Consider the following 23,264-nt stretch of genomic DNA (forward strand, 5'->3'; position numbering starts at 1 on the left):
AAGGTATTAAGGGATATGGGGCAAGGCAGGTGTATAGAGTTAGGTCACAGATCAGCCACAACCTCATTGAATGGTGGAATAGGCTCGAGGGGCTGAATGGCCTACTCTTGTTCCTATGTTGTTAGTTACCTGGCTGCCCTCTTAGATGAGGTGTGGTCCATGATGTACAAGACACCTAAAAAAGGAAAATAACTGCAAATTGTCCCAACATAGCTACTTAGACAAGCAACTGTCTGAACCCTAGAGTGGAAAAATTAAAATAGAAAAAATAATCTTTCATGTTCCATTATAAGCAGACACACCCCAAACAAAACAAAATGCATTTTGCATGGTATAAATGGTGGAAATTGATAGATAAATAGTCTTCCAGTGTGCAATACACTAGTTAACACAATGTGCAAGACTGGGCTCCTTTAGAAAGCAGGCACCTGGTATATCTGATCTATCTTACTTCCTCTTAGCATGCAAATTTTGCCATTAGCAGTCAAGCAGTTTCCTAAAATAAAATCACACAAAATTTGTTTTTTCCCCCCTTTGAATCTGCTGAGAAATCTTTCCGGCATAGTTTTACAAATCACCATCTTGTACCCAAATTAATTTTTCCTCCTCATACACCTCTTCCTTACAATCTACAGGGTTTTAAAATCACGCTTGGCATCATCTAACCACTACTACTTGATTCATCTTATTTCCTCTCCTATTCTTTTCAAGTTTTGTCATGTCCTCCTGCACTATGGACCTTATATCTTCATCTAGGTTTCTCAAGAAGATATTTTTCAATTTCTACATTTGATGTGAAGGAAAAAATTAATTATGTTAGATATTTGAAACTATTAACAGCTCTCAACAGTCTTAAGCACCACAGGAAATATCTTCAAATAAAAGTGTACCTTAAGTTGACTCACCAGGGGAAGGCAGCAGCAGCCAGCTTCCTGGCACCAGGGACGCTTCTGCTGCTCAGAAAGGGAGGAAAAAGAGTGGGAGAGCAATAGTGGTAGGGGATTCTATCGTAAGGGGAACAGATAGGCGTTTCTGTGGCCGCAAACGTGACTCCAGGATGGTTTGTTGCCTCCCTGGGGCCAGGGTCTGGGATGTCACTGAGCGGCTACAGGGCATTCTTAAGGGGGAGGGTGAGCAGGCAGAGGTCGTGGTCCACATTGGGACCAACGACATAGGAAGGAAGGGGGATGAGGTCCTGCATCAAGAATTTAGGGAGCTAGGTAACAGATTAAAGAGCAGGACCTCGAAGGTTGTAATCTCTGGATTACTCCCAGTGCCACGTGCTAGTAAGTATAGGAATGGGAGGATAGAGCAGATGAATGCGTGGCTAAAGAGTTGGTGTAGGGGGGAGGGTTTTACTTTCCTGGATCACTGGGCCTGCTTCTGGGAAAGGTGGGACTTGTACAAGTCGGACGGGTTGCACCTGAACCAGAGCGGGACAAATATCCTTGCGGGGAGGTTTGCTAGCACTGTTGGGGGGGGTTTAAACTAACTTGGCAGGGGGATGGGATACAGAGGGGAGCTGAAATAGGGGGTGATGTGCTGCCAAATATAGAGAAAAAAACAAGTCAGCTTGGTAGACAGGGCAAATATATAAGGGCAAGGCTGGATGGCATCTATTTTAATGCAAGGAGTCTTGCAAATAAGGTGGATGAACTGAAGGTGTTGATAAACACATGGGAGTATGATATTGTTGCTATCACGGAGACATGGTTGAGGGAGGGGCAAGACTGGCAGCTCAATATTCTGGGGTACAGAATCTTCAGGCGAGACAGAGGAGGAGGTATAAGAGGGGGTGTCGCAATATTAATTAAGGAGTCAATTACTGCAGTAAGGAGGGATGATATATTAGCAGGGTCCTCTAATGAGGCCATATGGGTGGAGCTTAAAAACAAAAAGGGGGCAAGCACTTTGCTGGGAGTGTACTATAGGCCTCCAAACAGTCAGGGGGAGATAGAGGAACAGATATGTAGGCAAATCTCAGAGAAATGTGCAAATAATAGGGTAATAATAATGGGGGATTTCAACTTCCCCAATATTAACTGGGATAGTCAGAGTGTGAAAGGCTCAGAGGGTGTAGAATTCTTAAAGTGCATCCAGGAGAGCTTTTTGAGCCAGCATGTAGAAAGTCCTACAAGAGAGGGGGGCGGTACTGGACCTAATTCTAGGGAATGTGGCCGGCCAAGTGGAAAAAGTGCTAGTAGGTGAGCACTTTGGTGATAGTGACCATAATATGGTAAGATTTAAGGTGGCATGGAAAAGGACAGGGATGGGCCGGAAATAAAGGTTCTAAATTGGGGGAAGGCCGATTTTAATAGGATAAGGCAGGATCTGGCCAAAATGGACTGGGATCAGCTACTTGTAGGAAAATCCGCATCGGAGCAATGGGAGGCTTTCAGAAGGGAGATTGAGATCATACAATGGCAACATGTTCCCGTAAAGGTCAAGGGTGGTTCCAAAAACCACAGGGAACCTTGGATGTCAGGGGATATACGAGAATGGATTAGGAAAAAAAGGAGGGCTTTTGGTAGATACAAAAGGCTAAAGACGGAGGAAGCCCTAGAGGAGTACAAAAAGTGCAGGGGGATACTTAAAAAAGAAATTAGGAGATCAAGGAGGGGCCATGAAATAACACTGGCGAGCAAAATAAAGGAAAATCCTAAGATGTTTTATAAGTATATTAAGGGTAAGAGGATAACTAGGGAAAAAATAGGGCCCATTAGGGACAAAAGTGGCAATGTGTGTGTGGAGCCGGAAGATGTAGGAGGGGTTCTAAATGAATTTTTTGCATCTGTTTTCACTATGGAGAAGGACGATGTAGACATAGAAATAGGGCGGGGGGACTGTGATATGCTCGAACATATTAACATCGAGAGGGAGGATGTATTGGCGGTTTTAGCTGGCCTAAAAATGGATAAATCCCCAGGCCCGGATGAAATGTATCCCAGGCTGCTGTGTGAGGCAAAGGAAGAGATTGCGGGGGCTCTAACACATATATTCAGGACCTCTCTGGCCACAGGGGATGTGCCAGAGGACTGGAGAACCGCTAATGTAGTACCATTATTCAAGAAGGGTAGTAGGGAAAAACCGGGGAACTACAGGCCAGTGAGCCTAACATCAGTGGTAGGAAAATTATTGGAAAAAATTCTGAGGGACAAAATTTGTCTCCACTTGGAGAGGCAAGGATTAATCAGGGATAGTCAACATGGCTTTGTCAAGGGAAGATCATGTCTGACTAATTTGATTGAATTTTTTGAGGGGGTGACTAGGTGTGTGGATGAGGGTAACGCAGTGGATGTGGTATACATGGATTTCAGTAAGGCCTTCGATAAAGTCCCGCACAGGAGACTGGTCAAGAAGGTAAGAGCCCATGGAATCCAGGGTGCCCTGGCACATTGGATACAAAACTGGCTTAGTGGCAGAAGGCAGAGGGTGATGGTCGAAGGTTGTTTTTGTGACTGGAAGCCTGTGGCCAGTGGGGTACCACAGGGATCGGTGCTGGGTCCCTTGCTGTTTGTGGTCTACATTAATGACTTGGATATGAATGTAAAAGGTATGATCAGTAAGTTCGCGGATGATACAAAAATTGGTAGGGTGGTAAATAACGAGGAGGGTAGCCTCAGTCTGCAGGACGATATAGATGGGTTGGTCAGATGGGCGGAACAGTGGCAAATGGAATTTAACCCGGAAAAGTGCGAGGTGATGCACTTTGGGGGGACTAACAAGGCAAGGGAATACACAATGAATGGAAAGACCCTAGGCAAGACGGAGGGTCAGAGGGATCTGGGTGTGCAAGTACACAGATCCCTGAAGGCGGCGGAACAGGTGGATAAGGTGGTAAAAAAGGCATATGGGATACTTGCCTTCATTAGCCGAGGCATTGAATATAAGAGCAAGGAGGTTATGATGGAGCTGTATAAAACACTGGTTAGGCCACAGCTGGAATACTGTGTGCAGTTCTGGTCGCCACACTACAGGAAGGATGTGATCGCGTTAGAGAGGGTGCAGAGGAGGTTCACCAGGATGTTACCAGGGCTGGAGCGCTTCAGCTATGAAGAGAGACTGGGCAGATTGGGTTTGTTTTCCTTGGAGCAGAGGAGGCTGAGGGGGGACATGATTGAGGTGTACAAAATTATGAGGGGCATAGATAGGATGGATGCTGAGGAGCTTTTTCCCTTAGTAGAGGGGTCAATAACTAGGGGGCATAGATTCAAGGTAAAGGGCGGGAGGTTTAGAGGGGATTTGAGAAAGAACTTTTTCACCCAGAGGGTGGTTGGAGTCTGGAACTCACTGCCTGAAAGGGTTGTGGAGGCAGGAACCCTCACAACATTTAAGAAGCATTTGGATGAGCACTTGAAATGCCATAGCATACAAGGCTACGGACCAAATGCTGGAATATGGGATTAGACAGGGCTTGATGGCCGGCGCGGACACGATGGGCCGAAGGGCCTCTATCCGTGCTGTATTACTCTATGACTCTAAGTTCATGCTAAAGGACATCTGCCATCTTTTTGGTGCTTAGTTCAAAGTTTGATGTCACTTTATTTAATTCATTTCACACATTTACTTCATTAATTAATTCACTATAAACATAATTAGACAATGGTCACTCATGTACAGTTTTGAGTGATTAAAGTCAACATAATTCTGATATTTAATCCCCAATAAAAATCCCATACTAAAAATATTTCAATTATTTAGTACCGTTAATTAGTGACCCCAATAATACACTGTACATTACATGGCATAACCCCCTCTTGTTATAAAATAGCATACCCTTCGCCTCACTGTGAATTCAGGTGTGTCAAGTGGAACAACTTTTACAGCTGTACCCCTAAAACGGTATATTCTAATAATTTGTCACAATATTGGTCTAAGTTTTGGTCTTTGTGGCTCATTAGCACTGCAACTGTAATTTAAAATTATCAGTTCAGGATGCTACTGAATCATGGAATATAGCCCTGATTGAGGGCTCGGCAGAAGGCTGTTTTCTAGCACAGATAATATCTACTGATATATTTTATTTTTAAAGTGTCAGAAAAGTCACAAGCTAGAAACATTAATAAAATGTATGGTTTCTTAATCTGTACTTATCCACAATTCCTATTTGAATTACTGATGAGCAGGTTCTTCAAGTTGTCAGAAAATTAATGTTCAAAAGAGCAGTACAAGCTATTTCAACAGAAGGCTAGTGTTAAATGTTTATAATATTCCAGACTAAAACATTTATTGATATGGTGCTAAAGTAAAATTAAAACTTTTCTGTAATGTATTATCTGGAGGAGGAGCTTCATTACAGTTTTTATATCCCACAAGTAGGCTGGCCTGATCTCTAAGGAGTGACAAAGTCACAAATGGGCTATGATCACAAGTTGGTTATATAGATGTATCATATCTTACATTTTGTCCTTATGCATTGGCTCTGTGCCATTGATTAGCTAAGAAATTAAAGTGATAAAAATAAATGAGAACTAAAATCTCTGCATAAAATATGAGGAATAAATTAACTGGTACTTGCAAGTACGTTCCACACTTATAAGTGGAACCTACATGATTCATTCAAATCAGCCCTCCTCAGACATGGGTTAAATTCTATATTCAGCAGCTTGCTATTGAAGATACTATAATTGTACATGTCACCCTAATACGGATCCAATCATTTTACAAGCAACAAAAAGGAGTGCCATAGAATAGTGTGATACAAGTTTGTAGCTGAAATATGTACATACAAAAACATGCACACACTTCCCAGTCTCAGCAGTACTGCTACGAGAAAACATTGAATGGAACTCTGGTGATCTTCCAAAGGGAAAACTAGAAGAAGTCAATCCTGACCCCACTCTCATATGTCTGGGCTAACTGAATAGTTTAGTGGAGGCCTTGGACCAATTCACGCAGCCACATTCTGAAACATAATTGGTGATCATGCAGAGGAAAAGATGGAGTATAAGAAAATGAGTTTCAACACATCAAATTAACAAAAAATGAAAGCCAAATAAAGTAGACTACTGACACGATTGACACAAGGTTAGAAACTTACAGGCGGGGGAATTTTTTTTAATGTAAAAACGATCCTAAGCTTAAAGCACCCAAATGGTGACAAAAATAGCCACCAAGATGCAATAAGCATTTTGAACTGCATTTAAATTTAATGACTGGATACGCAGCTGGACGATGGTGGAGAGGCTTTGGAGCAGGTCAAAGGTTGCAAACAGGTTGTGAAGGATGAGGAGGGATAGTTTACCACGGTCACAGTCACACAGGATGTCATTTGTAACTTTGAGAAGAGCTGTTTCGGTACTGTGGTAGGTGGCAGATGTCTGACTGGAGGGATTCAAACATGGAGCTCCAGGAAAGGTGGGCACGAATTTAGGAGGTGACAGCACGTTCAAGGTCTTTGGAGAGGAAAGGGAGGTTGGCGATGGGCCGGTACATTGCAAGAACGTAGGGTGTCAAGGGTTGTTTTTTTTTTTTTTTTAAGGAGGGGATGACGACGGCAGATTTGAAGGAGAGGGGGACAGTATCTGAAGAGAGAGAACCATTAACAATGAGCTAACATGGGAGCCAGGAAGGGAAATTTTAGTTTAGTGGGAATAGGGTTGAGGGAGCAGGAGGTGGGTCTCATGGACAAGATGAGGGGAGACAGGAGAGAAACTAGAGAAAGATGCGAGTTCAGGGTTAAGGCAGGGAGAACCTTAGAGGAAGTTTGGCCTGGTGGGCTAGGGGAAGGAGGAGAAGCGGCAGAGGCAGCTGAACGGATGATCTCAATCTTAGTGACAAAAAAGTCCATGAGCTCCTCACACTTCTTGTTAGAGGTGAGGGTGGAGGAGACAGGGGAGAGGGGGTTTAATACGACGGTTTGTAGTAGAGAAAAGAAGCCGGGGGTTATCTTTGCATTCCAGGATGATCCTGGAATAGTGAGCAGTTTTGGCAGACGAGAGCCGGACGGGATAGTGCTTTATGTGGTCCAGCCAGATCTGGCGGTGAATGGTTAAACCAGTTGTCCGCCATATCCATTTGAGTCTGCATCCCTTGGGTTCAAGGGGGCAGATATGAGGGCCGAACCAGGGGGAACGGCCATGGTGGGAGAGAGTAATGGTTTTAATGGGGGCTAGGGCATCAAAGGTGGAGGTGAGGGAGTGGCTGAGCAGATTGGTAGCAGTAGAAATGTCGTGGTGAATGGCGGGCCAAAGGCTAGACAGGTGGGATTTTGAAAGTGCAGTTGTATGTGAATTGGGAAAGAGGTTTTTCCAGGGGCGGACACAGAAGGAAGTAGAGTTGGGAAGGGGGATGTGGGTGGAGAGCGGTACAAGGAAGGTTTATACACCTAAGGGGCAAGAGCTCGACTTGCCAAAAGAAACAGCCATGGACGACTAAAGAGGTCAGGGAATACATAAAACAAAAATAAAACATACAGCAATGCAAAAACTAGCACAGATCCTGGCAACTGGGAAGGATACAAAGAACAAAAAAAGGTGAGAAAACAGATAGCAAGAACTACAAAAAGGGAATTTGAAAAGAAACTTGTAAGGGATATCAAAATCAACAGAACATTTTTTTGACAATTATATTAGGAAACAGAGGGTGGTCGGGATTAACGTGGGCCACTTGAAAACTGATATTGGGGATACTGTAAATAAAAATAAGGAAATGGCGGACATGTTGAATAATTACTTTGCATCAGTATTTACAGTACAGGAAGAGAATTACATGTTGGACATCCCAAGGAAACTAATAGGAACATAAGAATTAGGAGCAGGAGTAGGCCATACGGCCCCTCGAGCCTGCTCCGGCATTCAATAAGATCATGGCTGATCTTCAACCTCAACTCCACTATCCCGCCCAATCTCCACATCACTTGATTCCCCTAGAGTCCAAAAATCTATCTCAGCCTTGAATATACTCAACAATTCAGCATCCACAGCCCTTTGGGGTAGAGAATTCAAAAGATTCACAACCCACTGAGTGAAGAAATTCCTCCTCATTTCAGTCTTAAATAGCCGACCCCTTATCCTGAGACTATGCCCCCCAGTTCTAGACTCTCCAGCCAGGGGAAACAACTTCTCAGCCTCTACCTGTCAATGCCCCTCAGGATCTTATATGTTTCAATGAGATCACCTCTCATTCTTCTAAACTCCAGAGAGTAGAGGCCCAATCTACTCAATCTCTCCTCATAAGACAACACTCTCAACCTAGGAATTAATCTAGTGAACCTTTGTTGCACCTCCTCTAAGGCAAGTATATCCTTCCTCAGATAAGGAGACCAAAACAGTGCACAGTACTTCAGGTGTGGTCTCACCAAAGCCCTGTGCAATTGTAGCAAGACTTCCTTACTCTTGTACTCCAGCCCCATTGCAATAAAGGCCAACATGCCATTTGCCTTCCCAATTGCTTGCTGCACCTGCATGCTAACTCTGCGTTTCTTGTACGAGGACACCTAAATCTCTCTGAACATTAACATTTAATAGCTTCTCACCATTCAAAAATATTCTGTTTTTCTATTCTTCCTATCAAAGTGAATAATCTCACATTTCCCCACATTATACTCTATCTGCCACCTTATTGCCCACACACTTAACCTGTCTTTCATAAAACCATGTTGACTCTGCCTAATCATATTATGATTTTCTAAGTGCCCTGTTACCACTTCCTTAATAATGGATTCCAGCATTTCCCCGACGACAGATGTCAGACTAAGTAGCCTGTAGTTCCCGGTTTTCGCTCTCCCCCCTTTCTTGAATAGCGGGGTTACATTTACTCCCTTCCAATCAGCTGGGACCATTCTAGAATCTAGGGAATTTTGGTAGATCACAACCAATACACCATTATCTCTGTAGCCACCTCTTTTAGAACCCTAGGATGTAGGCCATCATGTCCAGGGGATTTGTCGGATTTTAGTCCCATTCGTTTCTCAAGTACTTTTTCTCTACTGATCTTAATTACTTTAAGTTCCTCAATGTCATTAGCCCCTTGGTTTCCCATTATTTTTTGTATGCTTTTTGTGTTTTCTACTGTGAAGACAGATACAAAACATTTGTTTAAAGTCTCTGCCATTTCCTTATTCCCCATTGTAATTTCTCCTGTCTCAACCTCTAAGGGACCCACGCTTACTTTTGCTACTCTCTTCCTTTTTACATACTTGTAGAAGCTCTTACAATCTGTTTTTATATTTCTTGCTAGTTTACTCTCATTTTCTATTTTCTCCCTTTTTATCAATTTTTCGGTCACCCTTTGCTGAATATTGAATCAGGGATGGGGACTCACCAAAATTAACATGAGCAAAATAAGACTAACAAAGAAAATAATGGCACTAAAGAGTGAAAAATCCCCAGGACCAGATGGTTTCCATCCCAGGGTTTGATAGGAAGTAGGTGAGAACATTACAAATGCCCTAACTATAATCATCCAAAGTTCTCTCAATTCGGAACCATTCCTTTAGATTGGAAAATTGCACACGTCACTCAGCTATTTAAGGTGGGAGAGAAAAAAAACAGGGAATTATAGACCAGTTAGCCTAATATCTGCTGTCGGGAAATGACTAGAGTCTATAATTAAGGATAGAGTGACTGAACACCTTGAAAATTTTCAGCTGATCAGAGAGAGCCAGCATGGATTTATACAGGGTAGGTCGTGCCGGACGAACCTGACTGAATTTTTTTTGAAGAGGTGACTAAAGTAGTGGACAGGGAAATGTCTATGGAAAAGCAAAATACTGTAGATGCTGGAAATCTGAAATAAAAACAGAAAATGCTGGAAATACTCAGCAGATCAGGTAGCATCTGTGGAGAGAAAAACAAAGTTAACATTTCAGGTCGGTGACTTTTCGTCAGAACTGGAAAAGGTTAGAGATGCAACAGGTTTTAAGCAAGTACAGAGGCAGGGAAGGAAAGAATAAAAGGGAAAGCCTGTGATAGGGTAGAAGGCAGATTAAATGACAAAAGGGATGATGGTGCAAGTTGAAAGGAGACGGTAATGGGACAAGTAAAGAAACAAAAGATGGGTCTAGTGTAAATAGGAATATCAGAATCATCTGCAACAGCTGGCATCTGAAATAATGGGGGCAGGATCATGGGTGGATCCGAAACATGAAGGGTGGAATTTCAGTTGGAATCCACATGGAATAAGTCGGAGCCGGAGACAGTTGCTAAGGAAAAATATGTGGCTGTGAAAGCGAGTTTTGGTAAATACCTGATCAAACACGAGAAGGGAAACAGAAAGTAATAAAGATGAAAAAGGTAAAAGAGACAAACGGAAATCCCGTCGGAGAGAAGAGCAGAACTTCTTCAAGGTGGGCGTTCCTGGAAGAAAAGTCGGAGTGACGTTAACTCTGTCCCTCTGCCACAAATGGCAACAGATGCTGCCTGACCTGCTGAGTATTTCCAGCATTTTCTGTTTTATTTCAGATTTCCAGCATCCACAGTATTTTGCTCTTGTATTAGTGTTTAATTCACTGCCACTTTTCTAAAGAATTATATCTGGACTCCAAGAGTTAAATTATGAGGAGAGATTACGTAAACTAGGGTTGTAGTCGCTGGAATTTAGAAGGTTAAGAAGTTTCCAAGATATTAAGGGAAATTAATAGGGTAGCTAGAGAGAAACTCTTTCCACTGGTTGGGGAGTCCAGGATTAGGGGATGTCGTTAAAATTAGAGCCAGGCCTTTCAGGAGTGAAGTTAAGAAACACTTCTACACACAGAGGGTGGTAGAAGTTTGGAACTCTCTTCCACAAGCGGCAATTGATGCTAGGTCAATTGTTAATTTTAAATCTGAGATTGATAGATTTTTGTTACCCAAAGGTATATGGGGCAAAGGCGGGTATATGGAGTTAGGTCGCAGATCAGCCATGATCTCATTGAATGGCGGAACAGGCTCAAGGAACTAAATGGCCTTCTCCTGTTCCTAAGACTGTTATACATTTTCATATAAAAGCAATAAGATCACGGTGAAGGCCACAAATATGCTGGTTGGATTATATTAAAGATGAGATTATGACCAAGCAAAATTTGTTTTACTGAAATAGTACAACTTAGATATGATCAAATAAGATGGCCTAATTGTATTCATTCATGACCAAATAACTGATTTAAGAGTAAAAATTTTGAATACTCATCAACAGCTTCTTTTCAAAAGTCATGCAACCTTTGTTGCCTTTAATCACCCAAAAATGATAAGAAAATATCTTATTTTTCTGATATGGTCAACCCCACTTTAAATCCAGCTGACACAATCATATACCTATACAGTGCATGTAATGAAATTATGTACCTGGTCTGTAATGATCCTTGCTACTCTGACCGAGAATTTTCAGTAAGGAAGCTCAGCGACACCTTTTCTATTAGAACCATTGTCTTATTGTCAATGTATAGCACTAGCATTGCTATCACAATACCAATAATAATTTAGCGTTGACACAAAATACAAAACAAATCTTTGTACCTTACAAGCCACCCAGTCTTTCTGAAATGGTTCCCGCCTCTCTATACTGCAGCAAAACCCTCCCAACTACACTACTTCAATGCTTTGTCTGGAGAAATGCGCTCAGGAGGTTTATCTAAAACCCTGGGGCTCAGATGCCAGCCTAGATGGTCCACATGACAAACATGAAATGGCATTAGCCATTTTCTATGTTCCAAGCAATGTCCACTCCCTTTCAGAAGTCCATAACATGTTTACAGTTTATATCCTCATTACTCGCTACAGATCAAGTAACCTACAAATACAGCAACAATGTTTGTTGACATCAGGAAGCCTGTACATTCTTTGTGTAGAATTTATTTCACTTAATAAATATGTAGAAATCCCATATGTGATGTAAAACCTTGAAAATAAATGTATTTCCAATTTAAAGGTTAAGTATACTGATCTCAATTGTTGGTAATGATTCCTCTGATTTTGTATGCATCTGTCATTTGTACAAATGTGCAATTACCATAAATCTGTGGCAATGAAATGCAGCTATGGGATTTACTGACTGCTATCAAACACCAATGGAATCTATTCATGAGCAAAAAGTAAGATTCAGACTGGGTGCACATAATTCAGAAGGTAGAGGTCATCTCTCTCCTTAACCCAATTTTAATTCTAATTTATTTTCTGTTCACTACTTTTCAATAGAGCAGTTTCTAAATATGAGCATTCAAAAGATGAAGCTTTATTTTTTTTAATGAATTCTCTTGTGTTACAAATATCTAAATATTAATTCAATAAACAAAAGATCGAAAGAAAAATAACAGATAATGGAAATGTGAAATAAAAGAAGTCAATACCAGAAATAGAGTCAGCATCTGGAAGAAAATCGTTAACATTCCAGGTGGGATCTTCATTGAGGCTTTGGATGAAGAATCCTGCCCAAAAAGATGAAACTTAATTTTCTCTTCCAGGTGTTGACTGATCTTCCCGTTTTTCCAACATTTTCAGTCTTAATTCATTGGCATACAGAAAAAGTACATTCCAATTCCCTACATCAAGCAGCTGGATTTGCAGAACATCAGCAATTTTTAGAAAGACACCACTAAAACAGATCTGATAACTTATTCTCATTGCTGTTTGCAGCATCTTGCTGCATGCAAATTGACACTGACCTACGTTACAACAATAACTACACATCAAAAGCATTTCATTGGCTGTAAAGCACTCCAGAACATCCTGAAGGCGTGAAAGACACTATATAAATGCAAGTCCTTTCCTTTTCCTTTCTTTGTGAGAATGGCTTTTCATCCAATATGTCCAGCAGGGGGCTTGGCTAAACAAGACATACAACTGTTGCTAGCTTCCAAATAAGGGGGAATTGGCAGACCAATCCTTGACGCACAGAATTGAGGGATGAGACCCAGAATTATCTTTCTTTCTCTCTGGTGAGTCAGAGTATGAGTCAGTCAGAAAAACACACACACAGGCTCAGAGAGTGGCTCACCTTCCGACTCCCCAATGCCTCTCCCCCACCTACAAGGCACAAGTCAGAAGTGCTGGGTGCAGTCGCAACAACACTCAAGAAGCTTGACACCATCCAAAAAGCAGTCTGCTTGATTAGCACATCATCCACTGGCCTAAATATCCATTCCCTCCACCGTACCAAGGCTACAGTATGTACTATCTAGAGTATGCACTGCAGAAATTCACCATGGCCTCTATGGCATCACCTCCCAAATCCACGACATCAACCATCTAGAAGGACAAGGGAAGCAGGAGCATGGGGACACCATCACCTCCAGGTTTCCCTCCAAGTCACACACCGTCCTTCTTGGACACATATATCGCTGTTTCTTCATTGTCACTGGGTTAAATTCCTAGACCTCCCTAACTAAACAGGTGGGTGCACCTTTACCACAATGACTGCAGCGGTTCAAGAAGGCCCACCACCACCTCCCCAAGGGCAACTTGGGATGGGCAATAAATGTCAGACTTGCCAGTTATGCTCACATCATGAGAGTGCTTTAAAAAAAGGTATTTTTGCTGTCATGCAAAATGCTGCACAAAAATACAGTCTTGACTTTATAAATTTATGGTGCTCAGTATAGACAATGCTGCTGTGAATATTGTGTGCAGGAAAAGTATTAAATATCATGAGCAAGATAAAAGCATTCATTCCTTTAGATGTCCATGTCATATTGCACACAATACTGCAGCCAAAAAAGATTCTGCCATGTCTTCCATTAGTAACTTTGATGTAGAAGATCTAATGGCAGACTTATAATACTCATAATCCAGGAAATCATATCTGAACGAGTTCAGTTACTCTCAACTGAACATCAAGACTTTCAAGGCTTAAAATCTAACTTTTAGTATAAGAAAGAATCTTCAGCCCATATCAAAAGGTTGAAGAAAGTTTTACTTTTCCCCAATCAAATGCCTTAGAGGTTTGTTTGATACTCTTCCAAGCTACCTTGTCCCCATTTACTAACTTCTATCCAAATTATTTTCTCTATGAATACATGTACAGCCTCCTAAAAAAAAGTCAAGTAGGTTTGCAAAAAATATTGTTTCAAATGCCAGAAAAAAATGTTAGTGATTTATCCAACACTTTCGAACTAAATGCAGATTCTCTGCACTTTTCAACCAAGCAATGTCCAGGTAAAGTGAAAAGTGACCAGATACTCAGATGGATACTTTTTATTTCATGGAGAACATTCTTTGAGAAAGCAGCCACATATCTACAATCAATAGATCCTCCTTTTGAGAATAAAGTCCTTCTGAAAAATTAATTGTTGAGCTTAAGAGAAAAGTTCATTCGGGTAGACTCACCATTTGACACAAGTGCCTTGCATGGCAAATTCAAGGATTTCAAATTTTTCTTAACAGTCCATTTGAATTCCAGTGGAAACAGGGCAAAGAATCAAGGAGCTGTGATTTGATTTGAGGTGACAGGTCACAATGGAAGGAGACATTTTTCAAAGTTGTCTCAAGTTGTTCTTTTACTCCCCTAGTAATGCAAGGGAAACAAAGGCTTTTGGTTTTTAGGAAGACCAAAACTGACCAGGGGAAAAATTCAATTGGATGGAACTTGGTCTTCACAGATTTCAAGCAGTTAACAATTTCAGTGAAATGAAATGCCTTGACTTCAATCCTGATGAGGAAACGTTGGAGAGGAAAGATGGCCTTCATTACAAGATGATTTGAGTACAGGAGTAAAGAAGTCTTGGTGAGACCACACCTGGAGTACTGTGTACAATTTTGGTCTCCTTACCCAAGGAAGGATATACTTGCCATAGAGGGAGTGCAACGAAGGTTCACAAGATTGATTCCTGGGATGGAGGGACTGTCGTATGAGAAGAGATTGAGTAAACTAGGCCTGTATTCTCTTGAATTCAGAAGAATGAGAGGGGATCTCATTGAAGCATATAAAATTATTACAGGGCTTGATAGGGTGGATGATGGGAGAATGTTTCCCTTGGCTGGGGAGTCTAGAACCAGGGGCCACAGCCTCAGGATAAAGGGTAGGCAATTCAGGACTGAGATGAGAAGAAATTTCTTCACACAGAGGGTGGTGAATCTTTGGAATTCTCTACCCCAGAGGGCTGTGGAGGCTCAGTCATTGGGTATATTCAAAAGAGAAGTTGATAGATTTCTGACTAGTAAGGATATCAAGGGATATGGCGATAGGGCCGGTGAATGGAGTTGAGGCAGAAGATCAGCCATGATCTCATTGAATGGTGGAGCAGGCTCGAAGGGCCGAATGCCCTACTCCTGCTCCTATTTCTTATGTTCTTACGTAACCAAAGAAAGGAAAATAACCAATGGAATTAGTTCTAGAAACAAAAGCCTTATTGCCATGGCTAACTGGTAAAAATCCAGAAATCCCATTAAAATGGATTTATATTAAGTCACGGTAAAGTAGTTGCCTTTGATATTTGCTTATATTTAAGGCATTTAAGTGGCCAGTGTTTTGAAGTGGTTAGTCACCTTTTTCTAGTTTTTTTAATGTTGGCAATTATGGTGGTTGCAGTACCATAATCAAAATCAAACTATAATTTTAAATCTTGGCAACCTTAAATAAAGTTGCCTTAAGGAATGTTTAACATGGGAAATACATAAAAATGCAGTTTAAGCTGTTAATAGGTTGGGTTGAAGTACATTGCTGGCGCATAGCAAAGTAAGCTATAAACTCCATCTAGCTGTGCTATTCCTGACATAAGAGCGTTTGATCACTGAATGCTCAAGGTGTAAAACAATTCTATTTTCTAGTACTAATATATTCACCTTGAACAGTACAAGAAAAGGCTATTATTTATAATTTTGTTCATTATATACACCTTTAGGCCCAGAAATCAGATATCAACTGTCTTCTTCAATTTTGGGAACCAATTACAAACCTGTGGATCATTCTTTAAACACTGAATTTGCTTATGAAGATATAATCATATTCAGCACAGATTTATAGAACCAAATTTTACACCTATGCAATATTTTGTTAATCTGTTCATCTGTCACCAATCACCTCATATCCTTTTCATACTTTCCGTATGAGCGTAAGGTTTCAAAACATTTGAACAAAAGCAAGTTGTACTCAATTTAATGTGATTAAGTGGGATTATTTCAACATACAAAAAGTTACAAATGGCTGCAAAGAAATAATTACGTGGATGCATTTAGATGAAAGCAATTATCATAGTGAAACTATCAGGGAACTTCCACTGTGGCTGTAGAGGTGTTCAAAATAATGCAAAGAGTCCTAAGCAATATTATCAACAAAAAAACCCCACTTTGAATAGTTTTAAAGAAGCAATCTAAAAAGCTTCCAAATTTAGCATTGAAAAAAAAAATGTTGCCATTGTAGGCTGCCCTCTCTCTGTCATGCATACGGTCACCACATTGACAGGTGTCAGTTTCTGTCTTGCAAGATTTTCATGCAGGACAGTTACTTTCAGGTCAAGTCTTTTCAGCAAAATGTCACAATACTTTCCAGATTACTTCAAAAACACAGTTTGGGAAGGCTGGAGTGTAAAATTTTCTAAATGTAAATTAAAAGATTAACTTATTGTTCCAAATAACATTCACACTGAGATAGGTTACAGCACAAGTGTTATCGTAGCTGTCATCACATTATCTTGTGTTGGACAGAAAGTAAAAGGAAAGAAATTGAACTATTTTAATAATGAATGAGTTTAGTTTTTGAACAAGTGTTTCTATCCCCCCCCCCTAATAAAGCTACTACAGTAATTGGTACTGTATAGGTTGATTTTCCACTTCATAGATTAGCCACTGTGTGGAGATGTCAAGTGGAGACCAGGCACCTTTCCACAAGGAAGGAAAGAAAATGAGAGGGGAAAAAATGTAATTACTGGCCAATATTGCACTCCTGACAGCCAGCTGAGCACAGACACTGCTCAAGATCTATAAACAGGTAAGCCACTGCCATCTTGGCTGCAGAGCTACATGGTCCAAGGAGACCATTGCAGGGGGGGGGGGTGGGAAGGAAAATACAAATGCACACTATACTTCAGGATCCCAGAGTTTATTTGAATAATTCTTTCACCAGCACAGATCTTAAGTTTAAGCAAGCTACACTCCAAATGGAGTTAATCTTAATTTATATTTAAATAAACTAAAGACTCCCCAGTGGCACAGGTACTTAGGTCAGTACATAATTGGTACATATAGATGAAGAAAGTCCAAGATTCAATACTAAATTAGCTAATTTTAGCCATGGTAGGGATGTTCAGCTAGGGCTCCCACTTCAGAACCCTGCTGGAAATGCAAGTGGTGTGATCTCTGGGCAAGAACAAGATTCAGTTTGGCTGTGAAGCCCCCTAGAGTCAAATAGTTTGCTGACTTTCGTATATGAAGAATGCCCAATTAGGGGCAGGTACCAGAGGTCAATGGATCCCATAGAACCATATTCCAGCACGGAACCTTCAGGAAACTTGACCTTTCTTTTAAGCTTATTTTTAGGTTTCCTCCAATGGTCCAGTGAGTAAAAGCACCTCCTGGTCTGATACTAAAGCGATACTGAGATTGCAACTTCAATTTCGCCAATATTTTCCTCCCCTCCTTTCCTGAAGGTACAAAAGGTAATCAAAATGGCTAGTGAAATGTTGGCCTTTATCTCAAAGGGGTTGGAATACAAAAAAGTGTGGAAGTGATGCTTCAGTTGTACAGAGCCTTGGTCAGACTCCATCTGGGGTACTGCATTCAGTTTTGGGCACCAAATCTCAGAAAATATATACAGCACAGATTTTACCAGAATGATTCTAGGGCTTAGAGAGTTAAATTATAAGGGCAGGTTGCATAAATTTGGTTTACATTCCCTTGAGTTTAAATGGCTGAGGTGATCTAATTAAGCTGTTTAATATGATAAAGGGATTTTATAGGGTAGATACAGAGTCACTATTTCCTCTAATGACAGAATCCAGGAAAATAGGGCATAATTTTAAAATTAGAGCTAGGCCATTTAAAAGTGAAATCAGGAAGCACTTTTTCCACACAAAGGGTAGTGGAAATATGGAACTATCTTCCCCCAAAAGGCTATGAATGTTGGGTCAATTGAAATGTTCAAAACTGAGACTCAGGTTTGTTTTAGATAAGTGTATCAATGGATACAGACCAAAGGCAGGTAAATGAAGTTCAGGTACATATCAACCATGATCTAACTGAATGGTGGAACAGTCTCAAGGGACTGAATGAAGTACTCTTGTTCTTATGTTCCTCTGAAAAGGAAGAATACAGAAATTGGTAGGAAAAAGAGGGGGGGGGGGGGGGGAGGTTGGGGTGCCAACAATGGGCCATAATTTGCTGCAGCAGGGCAATGAACGGCAACTGGCGTTAGTTAGAGTTGCCCTTGCCCATTTAATCACAATGATATTTTGCGCCGCAAGTTGCTGCAAGTTCGAGCGGATAATGGCGCAGCAAGGGAAACAGGGCATCTGGGACCTGAGTGAACATGGCAAGAACAGGGTAAGTATCTCCTTAACCAATCAGATTGAAGGATTGTGAAATTAACAGCGCAAGGATTGAGAAGGAAGTGTAAATTACAGTGTGTGAATTCAATGTCAAAACAGGTACAAAAAGAGAGAAATGAAGAGAGGGAAAGAAAGATAGGATTAAGAAAGAGAGAAAAAAAAGAGACAAAGTAAAAAATAAAAATTTAAATTTTAAATTTTACAATTTTAGAATCTCCAACAACAATTAAAACCTGAAGGGATGAGACTCCACATTTGTAAAATTAATTTTCAGTGCCAGAGAGGTTATTTGGCAATAATTAACACTTATCATGTCATTAAAAAGGTACTTAGGCTAAAGTGGACAAGACTTAACTGTCTGAAATGTGTTTAATTCGCATCTACCATGTAAATACAGCAACTTCACGGCATTCAATGCATTTCAATGGCGAGGCAGACAGTGAGATGCCGTTTTAGCAAAGCTAATGGCAGAATGGCACAACTTTTGGATTTCCGCATTTAACCGTGCATCTGCCCTCGCCTGAAGTTGCTGTAGCATTTGCACATAAATTACACCATTAGCCTAGTCGTTATTTTGACAGCAAATTATGGCCCAATATATTTTATGAAATAAATAGATGCAATTAAAGTTGAACGTCAACCATGGATAAAGTAATTATCAGTAACTGACAGATAAAACCAATAACCAGAACATAAGTGAGCCTTCGGAGAGATCCTTTTATACTGGCGGTGTGACCATCCAAATGACTAATATTGATCAGGCCAGTTGCAATATTATGACTGAAGACTGTCAGTCAGTGAACGAGCAAGCAAAACTTCAACACAGTTGGTTACAAGTGTAAACAGACTGACACACTCCAGATTTACAAAGATGGGGAGACTGCTACTCTCATTCTGAGGAAGATCAAAACCACAGAAACATGTGAATTGTTAGACAATCATGAGACAGTATAACTGGCATTATCTATTAAGCCTGCATTGGACTCACTGGACTTGTTCAATTTTGATTTAAGAAGCCCAAAGCAATTGACAAAAATCAATCTTGTTCAACTCAACTGTATCTAAGTGCACTGGCGGCAGAGAACTATCAGCAACTAACTTTTATGTCTTCAATGACATTTTATACAACTTTACAAATTAAATCTACAGTGACTAAATCTATTTGAAGCTATAGTTTGGTTTTTAAAAAGTCCCACGTGATTGATTCATTGCAAAAATCAATTAAGCAATCAAAATAATAACTACAGATATATTGGGCATGATTCATGTCCCTGGTAGGATCCATTAAATCAAAAATGTGTTGTTCTCTTGGTGTTAGGCCTGTGATTGGTGAGCAGATCTGTACAGTTGCCATCACATTCCCGTTATACTATATAGAATATTTCAGTCTCTTGAAATTATACTAGTTTCAAAAATCTTTTATCATTTAATAGTTGCTTTTATTCACACCATTCCTTAGTTCAAGGTTAACAGGTCAAAAATTCCTGTACAAATGAAATGCTGATCCTCAGCTCAGACCTATATGTGTGCACTTTGTGACTAGAAATTTGAAATAACACCAAATAGAAATATAGAACATTTCAAGCTGATTTTTCTGAAGTTGTTATAGTGTATGGTTGGCTTTTATTAAATAACTGGGCTGGTTAAGTTTCTATTGACCAATTCCTAGACACACGAATAAATGATCAAACATCTATTTTTATAAATAAATTACATCTATTTTTACAAGTTGTGCTAGGAAACTTGAAGGAGGCGTTATCTTGTCACTTGGGAGTTCGAGTGGGCTCAGTTCCTGAAACAACCTACTTGAAAATTCCGTTCAACATCCGCCATGTTGGTCATTGGGAAAGTTCGTACAACAGCAGTGCCTTTTATACAGCACTACACGAAACTTATTACCCCCACCCCCGGATTTCATTATATGAAATATTTAAAAATTCATGTTACCAATCACATCATTGCACAATTCTCTGCTTATGAACACAGCAAGTCTCATGAGTCATTTTACTAGATGACACGTTCACAATAACTATACCCTTTCCTGCCACATATATTTGATTTTAAGTAGAAACATTTAGCATTGGAATAATGAGCATAAACTTGGATAGACTATCTACAGTCAAAACAGTTTTATTACAAACTCACTGACCAAAATACATGGACTCATCTTGATAGAACGAGCTCCAATAGAAAATAGATTGGAGGCTCCAACAAAGTTGGTTACAGACAGCAAGCTTTCTTCCAGATTTATAAGGTCAGTGTAGTAAGATTTCTTAGAGGTCAAGCATTAAAATAAAAGAGCAAAGCTATTTAGATCTGTAACCAAATTTCAGTGTGTGAGACAGAAATGTCAGTGTAATAGGACAAAAATTGCAGTCAGCAGCATACCTCCAAAGTACGCTGTCAAGCTGCAAAAGAATATGCACCCACCTGAAGTTGGCCCCCCTGCGAAAACGTGTGGTCTGACGTTGCGTAATGGAGGGCAGTGTATTGGCCCACGGATCCCAGGGACGCAGCTAGTGTGGAAGCATATCTGGGATCAGGTGGGCCTGGTCCTCCAATCAGAAAACGGAATTAGATTTTACATCATTTCAAAAGGGAATCCCGTAATCAGATTTAATCACAATTTACAGGATTGGATTTTAATTCCTAATTAGCTTCATTCCACCAACTTCACTAAAAATTTAATTTTGCTGATAATTTTATTGACATCATTAAAACTCTAATATTTGGAGAAACAAGGAAAACTCATTTGATAGTTAAACAATATGATTTCCAAGATGAAAATGTTTAAAACATGCCTGAAATCAGCCCCTTACACTGATGCAAACAGGCCCTTTGCCTGTTTGCATCAATCGCAACATTTCCGTACACAATTGTTATGCAGTTGGTGGTGCCAGCAATTGCTTTTTCTTGGACCGCGCGGACAGCCTGTCAACGCATACGTTGACAGATTGCAAGTTTGAGATTTAGCACAAACGCAAAATCCGGGCCATTATTACATGTGTGTAGGTTGACCTAGAGAAGTTTGTAATGTTGAGATTCTACCCAAATTATTCTAGTTTCTCTTTGGGTACACAAGTCACTTCACTCAAAAAAGTAATTTGTGTAGAAGTAATTTGAAGCACTTAGACGACAGAAGGCACAAAATAAATTCTAGTATTTATTTTTTGATCAAGAGATCCCTTCAGCAGGTTTGAACTGGTAACAACAATACCGTTTCATTGAAGACTAGAAAAAGTTAGCTGTATAAATAAGAAATTATAACAAACTATTTGTGCAATAAGATTCACTGCATTTCGCTTATAAATAACGCCTACCATCACTTTACAGAACACCAATGTTATTAAATTCCATTCAAATTATAGGCTGCTGGGCAAAGTCAACCTCGTCTCTTAAGTGCAGGTGTGTTGCAGTATAAACCTACTCATTTGCGTGAAAAATGAAAACAAAGACGATCAAGTAAAACTAATGCTTATTTACACGTCTCTGGGCCCGAGCGGGCAGGTGTGGGTATATTGTGCGTGTATGTCTCGTAGGATTTACTAGAGTTAATAGCGATCGTCTTTAACCTATTACCTTCTTCACTACTCTCCTCCTGACAGGCTGCGGTTGTGGGGCTGGGGCTGAGGCTGCGGATTCGAGTCGGCACGCAATCTCTACAGAACGTATGGAGACAAGGCAGCAATCTGGGCTCGCGATTTGTAAGCTCCTTTTTGCAAACCATGCAGGTCCTGAGCAGATTGCATTCGTCTTCAGTAGAGTTACTCTTCCATTCATTCTCCGCTTCATTACTGATGACGCTGTCGGTACCACTTTGGTCCATATTTCTCCTTCTTTCAAAGCAAACGTTTGACCTTTTTCAACACCCCCTACGCCCAGTGCTGATTTCAGTTGGAGGATCCCTGGGTGGCAGTGATGATTTTAAATGACATCATTCCCCGAGAGAAAAGAAAAACAAGCCAAACCGCGAGAAACGCGAAGTGTACGAGTTGTTAAGCTTCACAGTAAAGCTCAGTCTGTCACTGCATATTCAGGATCTCAATAAAATCGCCCTGCAAGCGTCATGTCAGCTAATGGGACTGGTTGAAATGTGAATGACGTACTCGATCGGTAATAGGCAAATCAACTGCGGCTCAGTAAACAGCAATTAAAGCACTCAAGAACAGAATAGGCTTTGAAAGTCTGATGCAGAAGATGTAACACTTGATGTGACGTGATCAATAAATAAGGCACCAAAAATTAAAATGCACAATTTTTGCTTTTATACTGGCTCCCTAGAGTGTTGTAAATAGAAGTTTGTTGAACAAATATTTGTTGTTCTGTTTTTTGTGATTGGGAAATGCAAGAATTCATTCTCTGCAGCATGCCATTTTCTACAGTTGGGTTTGTTGCTGGAGAGATTCTTTTTTCATAGGTAGCAGATGTCAAGGACACGGCCAGGATTTTGGGGTGGGGGTGGGGAGTATCATCCATAGAAGGATTAATAATACAACAAACTGTAATTTCCTGTGCATTGACACTTTACTTGAAGTAAATGACAACCCCTCTTCAAGCTCCAAGATAAACTTAAAGAAAAGAGAAAGACTTGCATTTATGTAGCGCCTTTTACGACCACTGGACATCCCAAAGTGCTTTACATCCAATGAATTACTTTTTAACCTGTAGTCACTGTTGTAATGTAAGAAACACAGCAGCCAATTTGCACACAGCAAACCCCCACAAACAGCAACCTGGTGATAATAATGAACAAGTAATCTGTTTTAGTGATGGTGAGGGATACATATTGGCTAGGACACCGGAGAGAACTACCCTGCTCTTCTTTGAAATAGTGCCATAGGATCTTTTACGTCCACCTGAGAGAGCAAAC

The 23,264-nt window shown here is 40.5% G+C and overlaps 1 protein-coding gene across 1 annotated transcript in view; it reads right to left on the bottom strand.

Moving 5' to 3' along the window:
• trim66 (tripartite motif containing 66) overlaps positions 1 to 22,483 on the bottom strand; it is a 306,202-nt gene extending 283,719 nt beyond the window's left edge. The window contains exon 1 of the mRNA XM_086007941.1: positions 21,974 to 22,483. Coding sequence (XP_085864067.1) covers positions 21,974 to 22,220 — 247 coding nt within the window. The 5' untranslated portion in view covers positions 22,221 to 22,483. The remainder of the gene's footprint in view (positions 1 to 21,973) is intronic.
• Positions 22,484 to 23,264: the final 781 nt, after the last annotated feature.

This window comes from Somniosus microcephalus, chromosome 15 (assembly GCF_052327205.1).
Source record: "Somniosus microcephalus isolate GS21.2 chromosome 15, FLI_Smic_1.0, whole genome shotgun sequence".
NCBI classification, from domain to species: domain Eukaryota; kingdom Metazoa; phylum Chordata; class Chondrichthyes; order Squaliformes; family Somniosidae; genus Somniosus; species Somniosus microcephalus.